The sequence below is a fragment of the Netta rufina genome (genome assembly GCF_964035555.1).
Source record: "Netta rufina genome assembly, chromosome: 14".
Taxonomy (NCBI): Eukaryota; Metazoa; Chordata; class Aves; order Anseriformes; family Anatidae; genus Netta; species Netta rufina.
The window spans coordinates 6,024,723-6,044,067 of record NC_140137.1 but is presented as its reverse complement, the minus strand read 5'-3'; the positions used below and the strand labels follow the sequence as shown (position 1 = coordinate 6,044,067).

The 19,345-nt window shown below is 39.5% G+C and overlaps 1 protein-coding gene across 1 annotated transcript; it reads right to left on the bottom strand.

The window, feature by feature from the left end:
- Positions 1–1,414: 1,414 nt before the first annotated feature.
- Positions 1,415–17,645, bottom strand: SPDL1 (spindle apparatus coiled-coil protein 1; the record flags this gene model as incomplete). Its single annotated transcript, XM_084295388.1, has 12 exons — positions 17,583–17,645; positions 16,790–16,837; positions 15,603–15,778; positions 12,743–12,919; positions 11,977–12,171; positions 11,553–11,702; positions 9,930–10,028; positions 8,969–9,079; positions 6,094–6,234; positions 4,074–4,180; positions 2,521–2,708; positions 1,415–1,965 (listed from the first exon to the last, which is right to left on the bottom strand). Exons 3-12 carry the CDS (start codon positions 15,759–15,761, stop codon positions 1,415–1,417), a joined length of 1,878 nt encoding a protein of 625 aa, XP_084151514.1. The 5' UTR covers positions 15,762–15,778; positions 16,790–16,837; positions 17,583–17,645.
- Between the last annotated feature and the right edge of the window lie 1,700 nt (positions 17,646–19,345).

Genomic DNA, 19,345 nt, shown 5'->3' with positions numbered 1-19,345 from the left:
TATTCTTTCCTGTGCATTAGGTATAGTATTGCCATATTAACTTAGAGTATCTTTAAGCTTTCTTCGCTTTTATTCCAGAACAGGCTGAGACTTGGTTTGAAACACATATGCCCTCGGGGATGTTGGATATCAAGATACAGCATTTCCCCTCAACCAAAGCATTTAAATCCCAGCTCAGGTTACACTGCTAATTTTAACAGTGTCAGTGAACAGTTCCTTGTTGATATCATCAAGAATCTGCACTTCATCCTGTAACAAGTTACATATAAAAAGTTCTGTATACTCAATTAACTAAATTCAAGTTTGTGTTATTTTAGCGCACCCTTTCCTCATTGGATGGTTCATAAAATCTGTTGAATACAAAGCTACTGCTATGGAGAACATAGCAAGTAGCCCTGCAGGCAACAACAAATTAAAGCGGTGTGTGTACTGGACATGGGGAAAAATATGGAAGCTTGATTGTGTGGGGACAGACGAAATAAAACTTTCTAGACAGGAAAGGTTTAAGCTTTAAGCCACTTCAGATCCCCAAGCCATTCTTTTCTCTCCAGCCTTATATCACTACATGAAAAGCCGAAGAGAATGGCTTCCATGTGGGAGGTTTCACAAAATGGAAAAAAAAATCCCCTCAACTTCATTGTATTTCTGACAAATGTTCTACTGTTTTCTCTTTGAAAGTTATTTGATCATGTGATTGAAACTATCAGACATATGCACAGAATCACACCTTAAATATTGAAGAAAGCTCAGAGGAAAGGGGGGTGGGTGATGGGAAGCTAGGAAGAAGTGTTATTTTTACTAGCAAATATCATTGATATATAAGCTTGTATCATTTAAGCTATCCCCAAAATACTACGTTTATTGTAATAATGAATATGAACAGCAGACAAAAGCACCACCTTGGGGTTGGTGGGTGGAAAACAACATTCCTTTTACCAAGGTGAAAAAAAAGTTATAATTACTGTGCCAAATTACTATCTAACAACAAGTAACTAAAATTCTCAGTTCTTTTCCTCAGGAAAAGATTGATCTTAATTTTAACAGCTATATTTCAAGTTACCAGGTCAGTGAAGTCAGTGGCCTGCCAATATGAATTCGTGGCATGATTAAACATGATTTTGTATACTGCAAGTGATGCTAACCCAAGTGGGACTAATAATTACTAAAATATTCAGTAATTCTTAGGCTTTTAGCCACATCATTCCTCATTCCAGCTGTCCTCAAATTTCAGAGACTGAAGCATGATACCTACTGACTGTTACCTTAAGATGCAATCCAACTATATAGCAGCTTTGAAGGACCAAGAAACAGTCCTGTTTCTGAAGGAAGAGCAAACTGAGTGAGCTGTCACAGTATCTGCACACCTTAAACTTTTTCAAGTAATGGGAAAGTTATTTCAAAGGTTGTTAGAGTTTCAAGAGTCTTTTCCATGAGCCATGATTTTAGTCTTTCTAAAAGGGTTTAAGAGGTTGAACGCAGGCAGCCGGAGCTGAGGAATTACTCTGCATGCAACACTGAGGAAACAGATAAAGAAGTGGATAGCATAGTTCATGCAGCGAAAGAAAAGAGATGCAGGTCTGTGCTGATTGCCTTGACCATACACAGAAGTTGACACTGACCTGGGGGCAGTCGAAGTCAAAGAATTATTTCCACTTCTGCTATGTGAAGTATAGTTGTCATGACTCTCATCTTCAGTTCTAACTCTCTTTCTTTCTCTGTCAGGTTCAATTACTTTGTGCATCATTTGAAGAGCTATGTTTATTGGTGGTGCTTCAAGAACTTGTTTTTTGGGAGAAGAGTCACTTTGCTCCAAGTTCTTGCAAGTGACTTTATCTTCCTCCTTACTTGGCAAATGAGTGAGAGCAGCTTCTTTTACTGAAGTATTTTTGCTGTCCAGATATTCACAGGTAGTGTCCACTGGAATCTTCTCCCTCTTCTTTTTAATTTTAGTGACTTTAAGTAACTCTAAGGAAAGAAAGCAATATACTTTTTATACACAAGTAAAAAGCTGGGATTAGCTTTTCCACCGTTCTTAATAGCCATCAAAACTAGTAAAGAGCATTTTACGTGACTAAAGACCTCAGAATAATTCTTAATAGGTTACTTAGATTGCTTAAAGAGCACCCATTCACATAACTAATTATTGGTAACTATGGACCAGATGTACTTCCCTCTATACATTCTACTTTTTTTTTTTTTGTTGTTCCTAATAAATCATTTGGGTCTGGACAAGTACCAAAACAAATTTGCCTCAGAACACTATATTTGTATTGTTCAGTCTCCTAAAATTAACGTTACTATACATACTGAAGTAAGATCCTTCAGCAAGGTAGGGTTGTTTTTTTTTTTGTTACTGTTTCAGTTCAACAGGTTTTGGACCAGGTTATTATCAAAAGACCACCATTTAAACATTAATTTGTATCTTGAACGAAGGCAGTAGCTTAAGTTGAACAGCACTGAACAGGCTGTTTGAGAAATCCATGTATTTTCTTTTTGCATACGGAAAAGCAGTATTTTTACCTTCAGGTTCATATTTCATTTTTAACTCATCCAGCATAACTCGCAAATTCATATTCTCACTCTGACAAGCTTGCAAATGCCTCTCATTTGTGAAGAGCTTCCTTTCAACTTCCAGAACCCTTTGGCTTTCATACAAAGCTTTCATCCTCTGCAAGGACAGTTCATTTTTCAAGGTTTCAGTTTCCTTACTGTTTTGGAAGAAAACAACAGTCAGTTTCTTTTTAAGGCAGTATGTACAAAGTTAACTAAACATTCAACTACTCCACATAAAATTCACATTTATAAAATAGTAGGAAGAGAAAGCCACCTTCCAGCAGAAGGAGAGTTTCCTACTTGAAATTAACAAAGAACAGTGAGTTACCAGAGACACAGTGTGTGTTAAAAACTGCATTAAAAAGCTGTATTACAAGAATGCAGACATGATTATGTAACTGGTTCAAGAAGCTCTCCCTGACTTACAAATTCACTAGGGTTTATTTTTTGTTGTTGTTTTTAAGTCCATGTATGTTTACATAACTACTTCTGTAATTGATAATACAATCTTTACATAAAGAAAAGGTATTACTCTAAGTAACCAACACAAAAAATTATGTTAAGATAGTGCATATCCTTGCCTCTGTTTCATATGTCACTAATTTCCACATCACAAGTGCAGAACCATCTTTCTTCAGTTATCCTATAGTACTTAGATCATGCTAGTTTCTCATAACAGCAACAATCAGGTAATAAACTTCTCTATGTCCAGATGATAAGACAAGGGCCAATGGGCGTAAGCTGGAACATAGGAGGTTCCGCTTAAATATGAGACAAAACTTTTTTACAGTGAGGGTGACAGAACACTGCAACAGGTTGCCCAGGGGGGTCATGGAGTCTCCTCCTCTGGAGACTTTCAAAACCCATCTGGACGTGTTCCTGTGCCGACAGGGGGATTGGGCTAGATGGTATTTCAAGGTCCCTTCCAATCCCTAATATTCTGTGATTCTCTAAAATTTCCACAGCAGACCATCGTCTCCTCCAGGAAGCACAAGACTTCCATTTGAAGGCTTCACAACAGTCCTGAAGCCAGACGTGATAGAATTTCTAATGAATAGATATGGAATTCACTAACTAAAGAGCACAGCTCAACTAAGTAGAGCCATAAGGCATTTTATGTATTATCTGGCTCTTTTTACAGAGAAATACAGCCTATAGAATTGAAGAAGCTTCATACAGTTGCCACACAGCTTAAAAGACTTGTACTTTTAAAAAATGTGAATACATACATATTTGAGTTATCACCTAAGTAATAGAGTATTAACAATGTTTCTAAAAGGAAGCAGCAGTAATACAAACTGGTTCTGCTGCCATTTGTTACAACAATAAGTATAATGGAAAAGAGAGCATCTTGGAGCTCTTGTAACAAACACAGGATGGTTCCACAGCATTAAGCAATGAGCATATTTCCACATGCAGTGAACATCATAGAGAACAGAAAACATGGAGAAGGGAAATAGGTAGCTAGAAGACATTCACACTGCAACCAACTTCTAGGCCTAGAACCATTAGGTACTTACTTCGAGTTGTCAAGTTTCATTTGCAGCAAATCTGCATAGTAACCATCTTCGGACTCTCCTTTCGAGCTAGTACTAGCTCTGCATTCTTCCACATTCTCATATAAAGTCTGTCGGAAGAAGTGTCAAGCTGTTAACTACTGAACTTTCACAAGCACATAAGCTCAGATGAAGCTTTCACTGTGCTTCTATACAGAAGCTTCATGGTACGCTTAAACATACTAGAGAACTGAGCTGCTCTGAGCACTTCCTAACTTGCTACAAACATGCAAGTGGCCAGTCCTCTGTTATTCAACAGATGGACCTGCAAAGGTAGAGAATAGAAGCCACATTGGTCAATAGCCCAAATTTAATTGCCAAAAATCTGAAAATCAATTAAATTTAAGATAAGAAAATTGGTTCACATTGAAGATGCCACAGATGTACCAAGTGTTTCATAAAATACTTGAGTCTCATGTGACATTCTGGTCACAATTTTTGGTTTGGAAAAAAAAAAAAAAAAAAAAGACTACTCAGATTTAAAAAACTGTCAGACAGATCTCAGAACCTCCTGTCAGTCACTGAATATAGGAAATTTTGATGGCTATTTGAATCTATTATTTCACCTGCTGACACTACAGATTTGGTGCATAGAGACAAGGAAAAAAAAAAGTCTCTCTCAAGCTTACATGTGACAAAACCGGTAAAGTAACCAAGCTGTCTTGACTGCTTATTAAAATGGGTTAAGCCTAGCTTTATGCTGCTTCGGTTAAATGCAGAACAGAGGACACTATCCTGGAAAACTTAATCCCACAGCATAAGCTAATAAACCTCAGTTCGCATTCCAAAGCTATAAGAAAGTGCTAATTAAGTAAGCAAGGCTACAGTTTTAGACTTTGAATACACACAAACATCAATAACATTGGAATAGTGCATACATGTGTTGTCCTGTATTTCTCCCTTTCCAAAATAGAGAAGATGCTGTCAAGTTGCATAAAAATACTGAAAAAGTTGCTTTACTAGAATCATTTAGCAATTCAGATATAAAAAAAAAAAAAAAAAAAGAGAGAGCATTTCAGCTACTGAGTCAAGGCATCATAATATCAGCAAATATCATATATATCAGAACTCTTGGAGAGACTAAAAACTGATGCATTGTCGTGGTTTAACCCGGCTGGCAGCTAAACACCACGCAGCCGTTCGCTCCCCCTCCCCCTCCCTCTCTGGGACAGGGGAGAGAAATGGAAAATGAAGCCCGTGAGTTGAGATAAAGACAGTTTAATAAGACAGGAAAAATAATAATAACAATAATAACAATAATAACACAATGGTGATAATAGTACTACTAATAATAATATGTACAAACAAGTGATGCACAATGCAATTGTTCACCACCCACAGACCGATGCCCAGCCTAACCCCGAGCAGTCCGGCCCCCTCCCCCCGCCTAGCCACCCCTATATATTGTTTAGCCTGACGACAGATGCTATGGAATACCCCTTTGGCTAGTTTGGGTCACCTGTCCTGGGTCTGTCCCCTCCCAGCTCTTACTGCACCCCCAGCCTGCCTGTTGGCAGGACAGAGCGAAAGGCTGAGATGTCCTTGGCTTGGTATAAGCACTGCTCTGCAACAATTAAAACACTGGGGTGTTATCAGCACTCTTCTCATCCTAAGCCAAAACACAGCATTCCACCAGCTACTAGGAAGAAAATTAATTCTGTTCTAACTGAAACCAGGACATGCATACATCTTCAAAAAAAAAAAAAAAAAAAAAACCACAAAAAACATATTGCTCAGTGAACTTTGACCAAGTAATTAAACACTACAGGTAATTATCTAAAATATGAAGACATTAAACAGGAATGGGGAAGGAGGGGAACAGAAAATGGGTTTCGTGCTTATGTGAACTTCAGAACAGAACTTCAGTCATATCAAGGAATGAGAAACCTTTGGATCCCTTTTAAACCTAAGCACAGACCTTAGTTTTAATCGTTCCTTCTCCTCATGCGTTACCTTCTGAGTTTTCCGCTTAGAGATGACATACCTTAAATTTTTCTAATTGTCTCACTTTCATAAGAAGATCTTCTATTTCACCATTCTTTTGCTCCAACATTGACTGTAAGCGTTCCAGCTGCTCAAATTCTGCCTGAGAGCCTTTCATCTGTAGCAGTGTAGCCATTTGCAGCTAGGAAAAAAAAAAAAAGGAAAAAACTTTTATAACAAGCACTGAGTTAAGCAACAGAACATGTCTTCCTCTTACTCAGAAAGCTCAGGATACCCAAACCTCTTGCTTCTATTTGTAAATATAGAAAACCACTGGGTGTTTAAACTCAATACTGACAACTAAACATAGTGTCAACTTATAATTGTTAATACTAAAACTCTCCAGAACGGCCAAAACCTTCCTGAACACAACATGGTCCTAAGGTGTCATCTCTCCTCATTGACTAAAGAGCCTATAACCATGCTGTCAAGGAGGTGCACAAAACATTTCGCATTTGAAGCTTAAACACCAAGTTAACTAGAACTCAGCTACATTGCAGGCTCATTCAGAGCTAAAATGCATCTATGAAGAACTTCTCAGTTCAAAAAAAAACAAACAAAAAAACAAACAAACCTAGTTCCCCAACAAGTTTAAAAACCAACCAAAAACACTTTCTTTTGCAGTTCTGATTCAGAGGTATATAGCACTTTAGTTTATGCTCAGTAACACTTATCCAAGAATTTCAGCTTCTTTTACATCTTCCATAGAAGGCACCCTTCCAAGCACAGGAAAATCCTTTTTCATTATAAAAGTAGAAATAAATCAAGATCTAGCATTTAGAGCAGATTTTTCTCACATTTAGCATAACATCATGCTACAAGGTTTTTAACCCATCCATTTACAAGGGACACAACAGATATTCCAACAACTAAAGAAAGAATATGAAATGCAGTTATGTAAACACGTAATGGAGTGTTAAAAATGTCTGGTGAAAGTTTCACAGTTAAGTCAGCATGGATGAAGTAACACCATAAGACACTTGGAGAAGTGGCAGAGAAAGGATCAACTGAAACAAGCTAAGACTACAGATTAACAGAGCAAGCTAGCGAAGAACATTTGCCCTATTTCATCTTGTATATCAAATAGAAGAGATTGATGATTCTGTACCCAAATCAGATCTAAAACAGATTCAGTCATCTCCTCCTCCTCCTCACTTCCAATGGATGTAGGGGGAAATAAAATTTTACCTGCCAATGGCTGACTAAAACTATACTTGCACTCCCCACTGGTGTAGACATATAGCCTTTCTCCCTCACTTAAGAGCCTACTTGCTAACTGTCAAAGTTGCAAAGTGCAGTGCAAGTACATAAAAACAACAGCAACAAAAAAGAAGAAACCGGAAGGGCTACTACAAGCTGCGGTAAATACTCCAGCCATGGCAAAACCTTTAGAGGAGTATTCTTTACACTGTGTCCAGAAGTCAGATGCTCAGAAGTCCTCAGTCAATACCCCAATTCAAATACGCTGACAACTGATGTTGCAACAATGTGAACTACACTACTGGAGTCAGGTGAACTGATGGCTAGTCAGTACTATACACACAGTTTTAGCACAGCTACACAATGCAAGGCAAAACGGAAAAGATCCCACCAGAGACCTAAGATACCAACTTGAACAAAACAGTGGTCATAACAAATGACATCTCTCTAACATTGGTACTAGCAGATATTTTATTAGGATAAAGTAGCACAAACTGGAATTCCAAATACTAACTTTAGAAAAAGGGATACCTACTTGCCTTAGTCCTGAATGACAACTTTAAATGTAACCATTCGGCCAATATAATCACTGACTTGCACTCAATACAAGGAAATAAAAGGAATCTAAGAAACTGATTCTATTCAACCATTTTACTCTCATCTTCATCTCTCAATGAGAAATTCCAATGAACATTCCTTGGCTATATAGTGCTTCTTCCATTGTCCTTCGTGGTGTTTTAGTTATTTTCAACTTGCTTCTCCACAAAAGCTAAGTCACAGCTCTATATATTCAGTGCTACTCTTTATCACCACTTGAGTTTCAGTACTCGTCTCAGACAAACTGCATGATCCAACTGGAATGATCCCTTCTCATATAAGGCAACCATAAGGCCAACATGAAAACAGTTGACAATCTTGCAGCAGGCCCTTGACATTGTCTTATAGAGCAGCTTCGGCCAACTATGGTTCTCAACAGTATTTTACTAACCTACAAGTTGCCAACCTAAGGAAGTCTAGATGAAATAGTTATGATGAAAGTTATGATCATAGAATGCTTTTGGTTGGAAGGGACCTTAACAACGACCTAATCCCAACCCCCCTGCTAGGGGCAGGGACATACTCCAGTAGAGGTGTTAACTACAGTTCATTTATAACTTCTATTCTTGCATTAAATATAGGGAGAAGGAAGAAAAATAGGAACAAAAAAAGAAACAACAAAAAAGCAACTCAGAGGAAGAAAAACTGTGATAAAATGACAGAGTGAAAGTTTTCTCTGTTGCTTACAAAGGCATTAACTCCTGAGAACCTCTGTTAAAACACAAGTTATTTATGTAGTATGAGAATTAGAAAAAGAAAAAGCAACTGCCAAAAAAAATAGTTAGACTGGCAGAAGCTGTTTTACCCATTTAAGAACTACTATCAGCATAAGCAGACAGTGCCTTCAGCTTAACTTAGCATTCTAGAATTAAACAGTAGCACTAGAAAAAGTGTTGATATACTACTGAAGCTAAGTAGCACAATGACATACCACTTGTCTTCTCTCCCATTCCTCCCCACCCACACAACAGCACTAATGTACCACAGTTCAAAGAGAATCAGATCCCCTAGCCTGTGTTTTACAGCATTACTTTATCAGACCCCAAGGAAACCCTGGAGTATTACAATAACGGTCATACCTTCATTCTTTGCAACTGTTCTCTAGTGAATGCATGCTGTTTTTGTAGTGACTGATATTTTATTTTCACACTGATCAGCTGTCGTTCCATTTCTGCCCTACGGTCCTCCACCTATAGAACATTTTTAACAATTATTACTATGAAAATAACACTTGTCACTTGGATTCTGAGTGTTAAAAAAAGTTAACTAGCAATTGCTGTTGGTTCTGAAAACACTGCTTTTCCAACAACAGCGTGCTACTGTCAAAACTTCCAAGATAAATACTGAGTAGACAGTCCTGTAAGCAGCTGAACTCTAGTCAATCAAGTACAAGAGATTTCTTTTGTTCTTTTGATATTGGAATAACTAACAGTTAGACAAAACTATTCTGGACCAGTATTGATTCTTACTATCTGTATCAGAACAAATAGTTTAAAATAAATATGAACTGCGTATCAAATGAAGCCATTCAGTGAGGGTGGTCAGAAAACAAAATGCCAGCATATAGGCCAGCATTTAATACCACCTAAACTCTTATTCAAAAACCCTCCTGAATGTTCAAATATCCAACCATTTCTCAACATGCTCTTTAAAAGTAGCATTTAACATTATCTTTCAAAATTTCATTCATTATCTTCTTCATTAAAGAAAGGTCACCAGCTGAACAAGACTCCTTAGAGCAAAGTTTCAGACAGAACTGTTATTATCAACCCTCAGTTTCATCTTTCATCTTGATAACCAGGCAACTTTAAGTCATTTCATTAAGGTCATTATCTTCCCAGCTTTAGATTGTGCATGCAAATTGTTTTCCTGAGGTGTCCCTTGACAGTTCAACACTGAAGGAATAGAAGAATTTGAGGAATAGAGATTTGTGCCAGATAGATCAGGTACTTTTATGTTTTCAATATAACATAAGTCTGATTTCTTATGGTAAAAGATCTCTTCTCTGCATATTCTCAGACATCTGTTGCATAGTTGTACCTCAGCAAAGAGAGAATTGCCTTTACTTGTAGGGTCCAAAGATTGCTGCACTGCATGATCCAGCTGAACCTGAAGCTCTTGATTAGCTTCACGAGCTTTCTAGATTTAAGCAAAGAGAAAGCTAGTTTAAAAATGTGACGTATTGCATATTCATTTAATCAAACACTTTTATCTATTTTGTTCCTCATACATTTAGCACAAATTACCTTGTACAGTAGTATTTAACTGTACATACAGTACTAGTCAGAAGGACAATGAAAATCATTTTACTAGGAGGCCCAGTATCCCACTTGCTCTTACAGATAATATCATAACTAAACCCTTTAAAGAAAAATTTGGACATTTATCAGTTGGATTGACGACACTGATGCTATCATCCTTGCTATGGTGGTAGTCACAGGCACTCCACTCCCCAACAGCATTCTGCAAGGCATTCAAAAGGACCTTGAAATAAAAATGGGAATCATCTAAGGTGACCTGTTACAAGTTCCTGCTACAAAACAGGATATTGCAATGCAAAGGATCTCCATGTGCAGCCTTCCACAAGGAAATGCCAATACAGAGACAAACTGCCAACAGCTAACACAGATCTGGAGTTGTGGACTCGAATGAGGGTGGAAAGGCCTTGCAGAGGGATCTGGATAGGTTGGAGAGCTGGGTGATCACCAACCACATGAAGTTCAATAAGAGCAAGTGCCGGGTCCTGCACCTGGGACGGGGAAACCCTGGCTGCACGTACAGACTGGGTGATGAGACGCTGGAGAGCAGCCTAGAAGAGAGGGATCTGGGGGTCGTGGTAGACAGCACGTTGAATATGAGCCAGCAGTGTCTCCCTGGCAGCCAGGAGGGCCAACCGTGTCCTGGGGTGCATCAAGCACGTCATCGCTAGTAGCTCAAGGGAGGTGGTTGTCCTGCTCTACTCTGCGCTGGTGCGGCCTCACCTTGAGTACTGTGTGCAGTTCTGGGCACCACAGTACAAGAAGGACATTGAACTGTTGGAGAGTGTCCAGAGGAGGGCTACGAAGATGGTGAAAGGCCTGGAGGGGAAGACGTACGAAGAACGGCTGAGGTCACTGGGCCTGTTCAGCCTGGAGAAGAGGAGGCTGAGGGGAGACCTCATCACAGTCTACAACTTCCTCGTAAGGGGGTGTCGAGAGGCAGGAGACCTTTTCTCCATTAACACCAGTGACAGGACCCGCGGGAACAGGGTTAAGCTGAGGCAGGGGAAATTTAGGCTTGACATCAGGAGGGGGTTCTTCACAGAGAGGGTGGTTGCACACTGGAACAGGCTCCCCAGGGAAGTGGTCACTGCACCGAGCCTGTCTGAATTTAAGAAGAGATTGGACTGTGCACTTAGGCACATGGTCTGAACTTTTGGGTAGACCTGTGCGGTGTCAAGAGTTGGACTTGATGATCCTTAAGGGTCCCTTCCAACTCAGGATATTCTATGATTCTATGATCTACTAAATATGATTTAGCCTTTATTTCTTCTGCATTCTCTTCCTCCCTCCTCAAAACAAACTCCCCTTAAAGCTCTTCTCCTTACTTCATTGAAAATCTAGCAGCAACCACTTGTGGAATTCAGGGATTAGCTAGCACTGTTGCATAAAATTAAGAGAATACCTCTAAAGCGTTACAGTAAGAAACAACTTCTTTTTCCCTCTCTTCTTTCTCTCCCTGTAGACGCTCCAGCTGATTACGTAAGTTGCTGTTTATGAGTTCCAATTGTTCTTTACTGTACTGCAGTTCATTCAGCTTTTCTTCAACATTGGCCTAAATACAGAAGTCAAGTATGAAATAAAAAGCTTATGAAGCAAATTCAAGAAAAGCAGACCCAAATGAGACAAACACGCTTGTTACTGACAAATGACTTTTTAAGACAAAATATCATCTTGAAGAGGTTGAATTAAAATCTAGTTGTTAAGGCTATTGCTATATTTTTTCCTGTGATTATTTTTTCCTACTAAGCCAAACTAGCAAAACACATAAAGCACCTAAAACTGCAGCGAGCAAAAAAAAACACAATACTCAAGTGCTAACCACACACCTTCACACTTTCTAGTTCAGTGAGCTCCATCTGAAGATTGAGCATTTCTGAAGACATGGTTTCATGTACACGTTCAGACATCATGTGTAGCTCTTCTGATTTAGCAGCAATTATTTCTTTCTGATGATCCACTTTGTGTCTCAATTGTTTTTCTGAGAGTCGGGTTTCATCTAGTTCTGCTTTCAGGTTCTCCAACTTAAAAGACATTTGACAATTAAGTAGTACCACTTTAAAATAAATTATTAGAAGCACAATATTTCAGCCTCATGTTCAAATTAAAGAAGTGTCTCAGAAATATAAAATTAATTGTAACCTTTTAAAAATAAGCTTCGAAATTGTATGCAATTTACAATGTAGCTATGCAGATTTTTGTTAAACATCAACTAAACAAGCTCGTTCCCTTTTTAACAACAATAATTTAGGCCTGTGACATCTTTTATGATCTCAATAATTCATTTCTTGTTGGCAAGCTGTAGAATATTTACTTGGATTCTTTTAATCAACAAATCCGGCCTTATTGTCTTGACCTTTTTACTCTAGTTCTTGTTTTAATAAAAGCCATCATGATAGTTTTAATACTTCCGTGACAGTAGTTGGAAAAAAAGTGAGCCCAGTTCCAAATCAAACTGCTGAATATGGCAAAGAAAGATAAGGCTACATATTACAACTATTCATTAGATTTGTTTTGGTTACAACTACACAGTTAAAAGTTCAAAACATTTTTAAATGCTATTAGTAACATTTTAGCTGTATATTAGGTGCAAACCTTGTTTTTAAGGTCACTGATTTCTTGTCCATGAACTCTGGCAAGTTGTTCTTTCTGTTTCTCCAGTTGCATATTTTGCTGTTGCTTAAGGGCATCACATTCAAAACTCAAGCTTTCCAGCATTCTATTCTTAAGTTCAATTTCTCTTTGAAGAGAGTATTTATCTTGTTCAAATTTCTGCAAGAAATAACATCGTGATAAATCTAGACATAATGGTCATTGCACTGAATAAAGGCTCTGCACCAAGGCACCAACTGCTTAAAGCCTGTAGCTCACTCAACCTTTGTCGTGGTTTAACCCGGCTACAGCTAAACACCACGCAGCCGTTCGCTCACCCTCCCCCCTCCCTCTCTGGGACGGGGGAGAGAAATGGAAAGTGAAGCCCGTGAGTTGAGATAAAGACAGTTTAATAAGACAAGAAAATAATAATAACAAAATAATAATAACAATAATAATAATAATGATACAATGGTGATAATAGGAAAGTAATAATAATATGTACAAACAAGTGATGCAGAATGCAATTGCTCACCACCCGCTGACCGATGCCCAGCCTAACCCCGAGCAGTCCGGCCCCCTCCCCCCGGCTAGCCACCCCTATATATTGTTTAGCATGACGTCAGATGCTATGGAATACCCCTTTGGCTAGTTTGGGTCACCTGTCCTGGGTCTGTCCCCTCCCAGCTCTTACTGCACCCCCAGCCTGCCTGTTGGCAGGACAGAGCAAAAGGCTGAGGTGTCCTTGGCTTGGTATAAGCACTGCTCTGCAACAATTAAAACATCGGGGTGTTATCAGCACTCTTCTCATCCTAAGCCAAAACACAGCATTCCACCAGCTACTAGGAAGAGAATTAATTCTGTTCTAACTGAAACCAGGACAACCTTTTGTTGATGTTCCAAGTAGGGAATTGTCACACCCAAGTAAAGAACAAAAAAAAAACCACATCATTGCTCTCAATTTTTATGAGTGAGTTGGTTGTGGGTTGTGTAGTATTCTGTCCTCCATGGAAATGGCATTTCCCATTCAAAATAAAGCGTTGGCACCCTTTTTTTTTTTTTTTTTTTTTTTTTTTGCAAGTTTAACAGTGAGAGTGTATGTGTCATTTCTACCACAGATGGAACTCAATCGTATTAAGAGTTAGTAACAGTGTATTGAGTGTTCCCCTACCACAGAACAGTTGGGTTCTATGCCTGGTAAAGACAAACTTGCCTAGTGTTCTGTTATAAAACCTGTCAGCCTTTCCAGACTTATGAAGGGCTTTTTAATCTGTTTCTCTGTATGCCAGATCATACACATACACATACACTACCAATAGAGAGGAGCATAATTTTACTTTTCCATTCAGCCAGCAATTAAGGAAAAGGAAGAAAATAAACAAGGAAACTAATGCAAAAAAATGCCAAAATGTAGTTACTCTGAAGTTGTAGGAGTATTTTTCTTTAAAATCAATCTTAGAAGACAAACCAGAACGCAAAAGAAACAACAAAATTAAGATCTGTCGAGTAGGAAATCTATCTCTGCTGCCTAGACATCAGCTTATCAGGGACAGGCTTAAGTTACACATACAGAATGGACTTTAACAATGATGAAGACCTGGCAATGCACTGTCGGCCATACCCACATAAAGCAAGTCTACCATCAAATATCTACGCGGACTTTCACAAAAGCGCACGGAGACTTCTGTGTTTTGAAAGATTTTGGCAACTACTATTGGAATTAATGTGTCCACGATAACTACTTTGGAACTCAGATTCCAACGAGAAGTATGGAAATCAAGTTCTTAAGAAGCTGTTGAATAACTGCAGTTTTCACAAAGGATGTTATTCTACTCGATGAAAGCACACAATTCTTTCCCCCAGCTCTTGAACTCTAAGTTGGACTGGTTCACAGAAGTTTAACTCATAACTTTGCTCCAGTCTACAGCAGTGGAACGTAACTTGTGTGTGCAGGTTCACACCACAGGCTGCCTGCAGAGAAGGATGATCCTGCTCTGCCTTCTTCATTACTTGTGCTTTTCAACTGCCCCTCTTGCACTAAGCCTACTAGTGGCACACCAATCAAATAAGTTATTAGTGTTCATTCACAACAGCACGGTGCTGCCAACACTCCAGCTGGCCACAAGGAAACACATTTTAGCTTTATCACAAAGGAATGGATAGCAATGTACTGCCAGGAAAAGACCAGATTAAGAGAAACAGAAAATCTGAAGGATGGGCTGACTGAGAAAAAACAAAGTCAAAATTAAATTGTTTAGGAAAAGTGGAAGGGATGTCCTAGGCTGGAATTTTCTTGTGCAACTATCAAGAAGATGACTGGAAGACTAAATAATATCTCTATACTGTAACACTACACTACTTTCTTTTCTAAACTGTAAAGAAATGTACTAATGATTTCAGAGTGCCTTAGCATTTAAAAATTGTAAAGAGTGTACAGCCCAAGAAACCCATTTTGTAGTCTCGTTGGTAACATGTTTTTTTTTTTTTTTTTTTTTACAGTTTAAGTGATACCAAGTTTACAGGCAGAGCATAACAAATTGTTAAACATATTCAATACATATATTCTAAAGCAAATTGACTTAAGCAACTATTATTCATTCCACAATAGAGACAATTAATCCTATGCGGTGCTGAGCATTTGATGCAGAATAAAATATGAAACCCTGACCCAGTTAGAAAACAAGAGCGTGCTCAACATCTTACAGAAGTGACAAAAAACCCTCTCAACAAATACTTAAAGTAAAAAAGCTCATTAAAATTAATCTGGACATTTAGGCATTTAAACCTAAATGCCTTTAAAACTTGTGACTTTCAGAAAACAGAAGAAATTTCTTGTTTTTTTTTTTCAAGTTTAAAACATCACCTCAGTTTTCTCCGTCAATTCACGACGTGTTTGATCCAACTGATTTTGAATTTCACTTTGAGACTCCAGTAAATGTAAGCCATATTGCGCTGCCTTCCTTCGCTCATTCTCTGCTTCCTTGAGTTGTTGTCTAAGACTTAACACGGTCTCTGTCTCCATTCTTCCTCCTTTTGTTACTTCAAGATTGAAAACAAATTATTAAAGAAAGTATTGCAGTAAGTTACAGTAATTAATCTTAAAGAAGTTACTGAATTTCCTTGCTTAAACAAAACAGAGGAGTATATCTTTCATCAATACAAGACAGAAAAGAGAGCTCTCTTAAGATGCCACCCTGTGAATAGTTGCTTCTCTAAAAATTCAGTCAGCTGATTCCTGACTATATAGCATGAATAGATAGCATGCAGTGGAACAACTACATAGAGCTATCTTGAGATGTGTAACTGAAGGCCAGGAAACAACCTTCTAAAAACACCATTATGCATGTGACGGATGTTTTCTGTGTTATTAAAACAAAACCACACAAACTATATATAACATTACTTGCGCACACAAATTACACTTAATTCATGCAAAGTCATCCAAAGCCAATGTTCCTAATTTATATTACTTCAATATTCAAGTCATTCCTCATTCAATATCTTGGTTTTGTATATACAAATTAATTGTTGCCACTTCTTACTACCACATCTGAACATACCCTTCTGAACATTACCAAGATACTTGTTTTAATCATAAGTAAATTTGACTCTTTGATTCAGAAAAGAGTATTGCTAAGAGTCATGATTTTAAGTGCAATGCCTTAATTTCAATTTTTTTTTTTTTTTAAGTTTTATGTAACAAAGGTTTTTTCCCCACATCTACCTAGTGAAGTGCTTGAAACACTAGTTTTGCAACTTTAAACTAAAATAAACCAGTGGAAGACACAAAGTTGGTATGCCTATAATCTCTAAGAATAATCAGTAACATTATTAGTACTACAAGTACACCTACACTATGAGAATTTAATATTTAAACATTTAATAGCAAGACATAGTAACATAAACAAAACTAAGCTACAACTCCTGGTATGACTTTACATCAAAGGGGATTACTTCCTCCTCACTTCAAAAACACACTAATATTTAAGATACAGTAATTTAATTGCTCCTAACTTACTAAATTAAATTTGAATAGTATTTTTAACTCACCTTCAGAATTCCATTTAAATCTTGCTTGATCTTATTTTCTCACCTCACCTACAAAGAAAGCAACAGCTGTCTAGTCCAGAAGAGTACAAGCTGCTGTCCTTCATGGCAATCCTTTTCTGTACAGCCTCCACGCTGTCTCATGAAAATTCAGATTACCAACTAAAACCCCACAAAAATGCAAGTCTTATTCAAGTCTCTGGAGGCAGCTGTCAGATAGTTGAGGAACCGCCAGACCAGGCAGCGCTGCCAAGGAGGGCTGCAGTGTGGGGGGCCTGGGGAGCAGGGAGGGGGCTGCACCAGCACTGCAGGGGTGCTGAGGGTTGGCTGGGGTCTCACCCTGCTTCTCCAGGCTCTTCTGCATGCTCTGCTCCAGTTCCACAGACAAGATCTTTTAGCTCTAAACAAATCGTTCACTGGATAAAACCAAGAGAATTTTAGGCTTTCAATTTTATGATAGAAACATAGAAGAAAAAAAAGAAAAAGAAAAGCAATAATTTCCCTATTGACACACTGCTTGTTAGGGAGAAGCTGAAACGTGCCTTTAGGATCACAAAGAAGCGCTGCTCTCCATTGTCCGCTTGGGATCAGCGCACTGAGAGCGGGCAGCTTCGGTCTTAGGGCGACGCTGCTACACGGGGCACAGCCGCCCATGGCCAATCCTACGGGGGCTGATCCTGAAAACAGGGCTTTAAGGGGAATAAACAGCTAACAAAGTGGGCAGATAAGAGGGAATGACAATGAAACAACCCGTCTCCTTTCATCCTACAGCGGAACAGTTTCGCCAGTTACTTACTCGGGGCCAGGCACCCTCCCACACCCGCTGTCAGGCTGCGCGCGGCAGGCTCCAGCCCTCGCCTACCCGCCGCCCAACCGCCGCTCCACGCAGAAAACTTCAGCCGCGCCCAGGCTGCGGCGCCCCCCGTGCAGGAGGGAACCCCCCGAGCACAGAGGAGCCGCCCCCGCCCCTCGCCGTGCCGTGAGGGGGCGGCGGCTGCCGGCGGCCTCCTCCTGTTGCTGCCACCGCCGCCCCCCCCCCCCTCCTCCCATTACCTCCGCCCCGCGCCGCTCCCGGGTTCAAACTCGCCTCCGCGCCGCCGCCCCAACTCTCGCGAGAGCCGCCGCCGCCTGCCCGCTGAGGAGGGCGGGGCTCGCGCCCGCCGCGACCGTTACGTGAGGCGGGCGGGCGGTGCTGAGGGGGCGTAGAGCAGCCCTGCCCTCAGCCCTGGGGAGGTTCCCTAAAGCCTCTCCAAGGGTCGTGCAGTGCTGGTAACGCTGATTCCAGAACTTCTTCCCACCGTTTGGCTGCCTCCCGATGTTGTTTAGTACCTGCTCAGCTTGTTTTTCTCCACCAGGGAGGGATCTCCTGGTGTTAGGTACTCCAAAATGCACAGATGTGAATAACATCCACCCTGAGCAAACCTCATCGACAAGTAACCACTTGTTGGTGTCCAGCCCTGAGGGTTTCTTGGGACCCGCACACTGACAGGGAAGCACACTTCTCTCTGCTGTTCTTCCCCACCTTAAAAGGAAGCCTGAGTTTTTTTAAATTTAACCTCTACAGGAAAAGGTTAATTTACTCATCTGTGTTTGCACCTTCAATCTGTGACTATAGTAGGCTTATTCTTGCACCTGACATAACATCCACACCAAAAGTCACTGCACAGAAACATACTAATACAAATTCTACCATGACAGAAATAAAACCTTTTTAATGCAAAGTTACATTCAAGCAATGGGCTTTAAGTGGATGCATGGGTAACAATCCTATTTGCAACAACGAGGACAGAAATAGATGTCTTAAGATAACCAGGGCTTGGAAAATGAGCACATGGCATGAAATACTATAGAGGAAGACAACAAGAATAAAACAGCCCAAACCATAGATTATTATATATGCTGCTATTTAATCGAGATGTGTGGGTCTAGCTTTTGTCAACAGAAATGGGATTAATTAATAGTTATACAAAGTGGTCTAGACAGGCAAGAATGCCAAGTTGATTAAAACATGGGCAGGAAACAAGAGAATCCTCTGTTCTAATCCTGATTCTGCTGCATTCCCTGGGTGATTAGCCATGCCAAATACCCACAGCTCAACTCCCTGGTTTAAAAACACAGATAACAGCGACTTAATTAACACATCCATGTAGTTCTCCTGACAGTTACTGAGTACAGCTTCAAAACAAGCAAAATGCATTGTGAATACTTTATATTAACACCATGACTCCACCAGGTCGGTTATCCATCACTTCATGCTAAGCCACAGACTAGTTAAAATAGCTGCTTGCTTCTCCCCCACTTCAGTTCCACCGTTGTGTATCGTAGGTGATATTTAATACGTGAAATGCATTAACAAGCTCCTTGATATTTTCCCCGGCCAGATTTTTCATTTATGCTTTTCAGACTTCAGAGCCTACATACAAAATTACAAATTCATTATTTAAACCATTCCATTATTTTCAGAATTTGTTCTCTTTTCCTTCCTGAATTGGCACCAACAAAGACACTGTTTTACAGATCACATATACTACTTGTGAATATAAAATATGTGCATCTTTT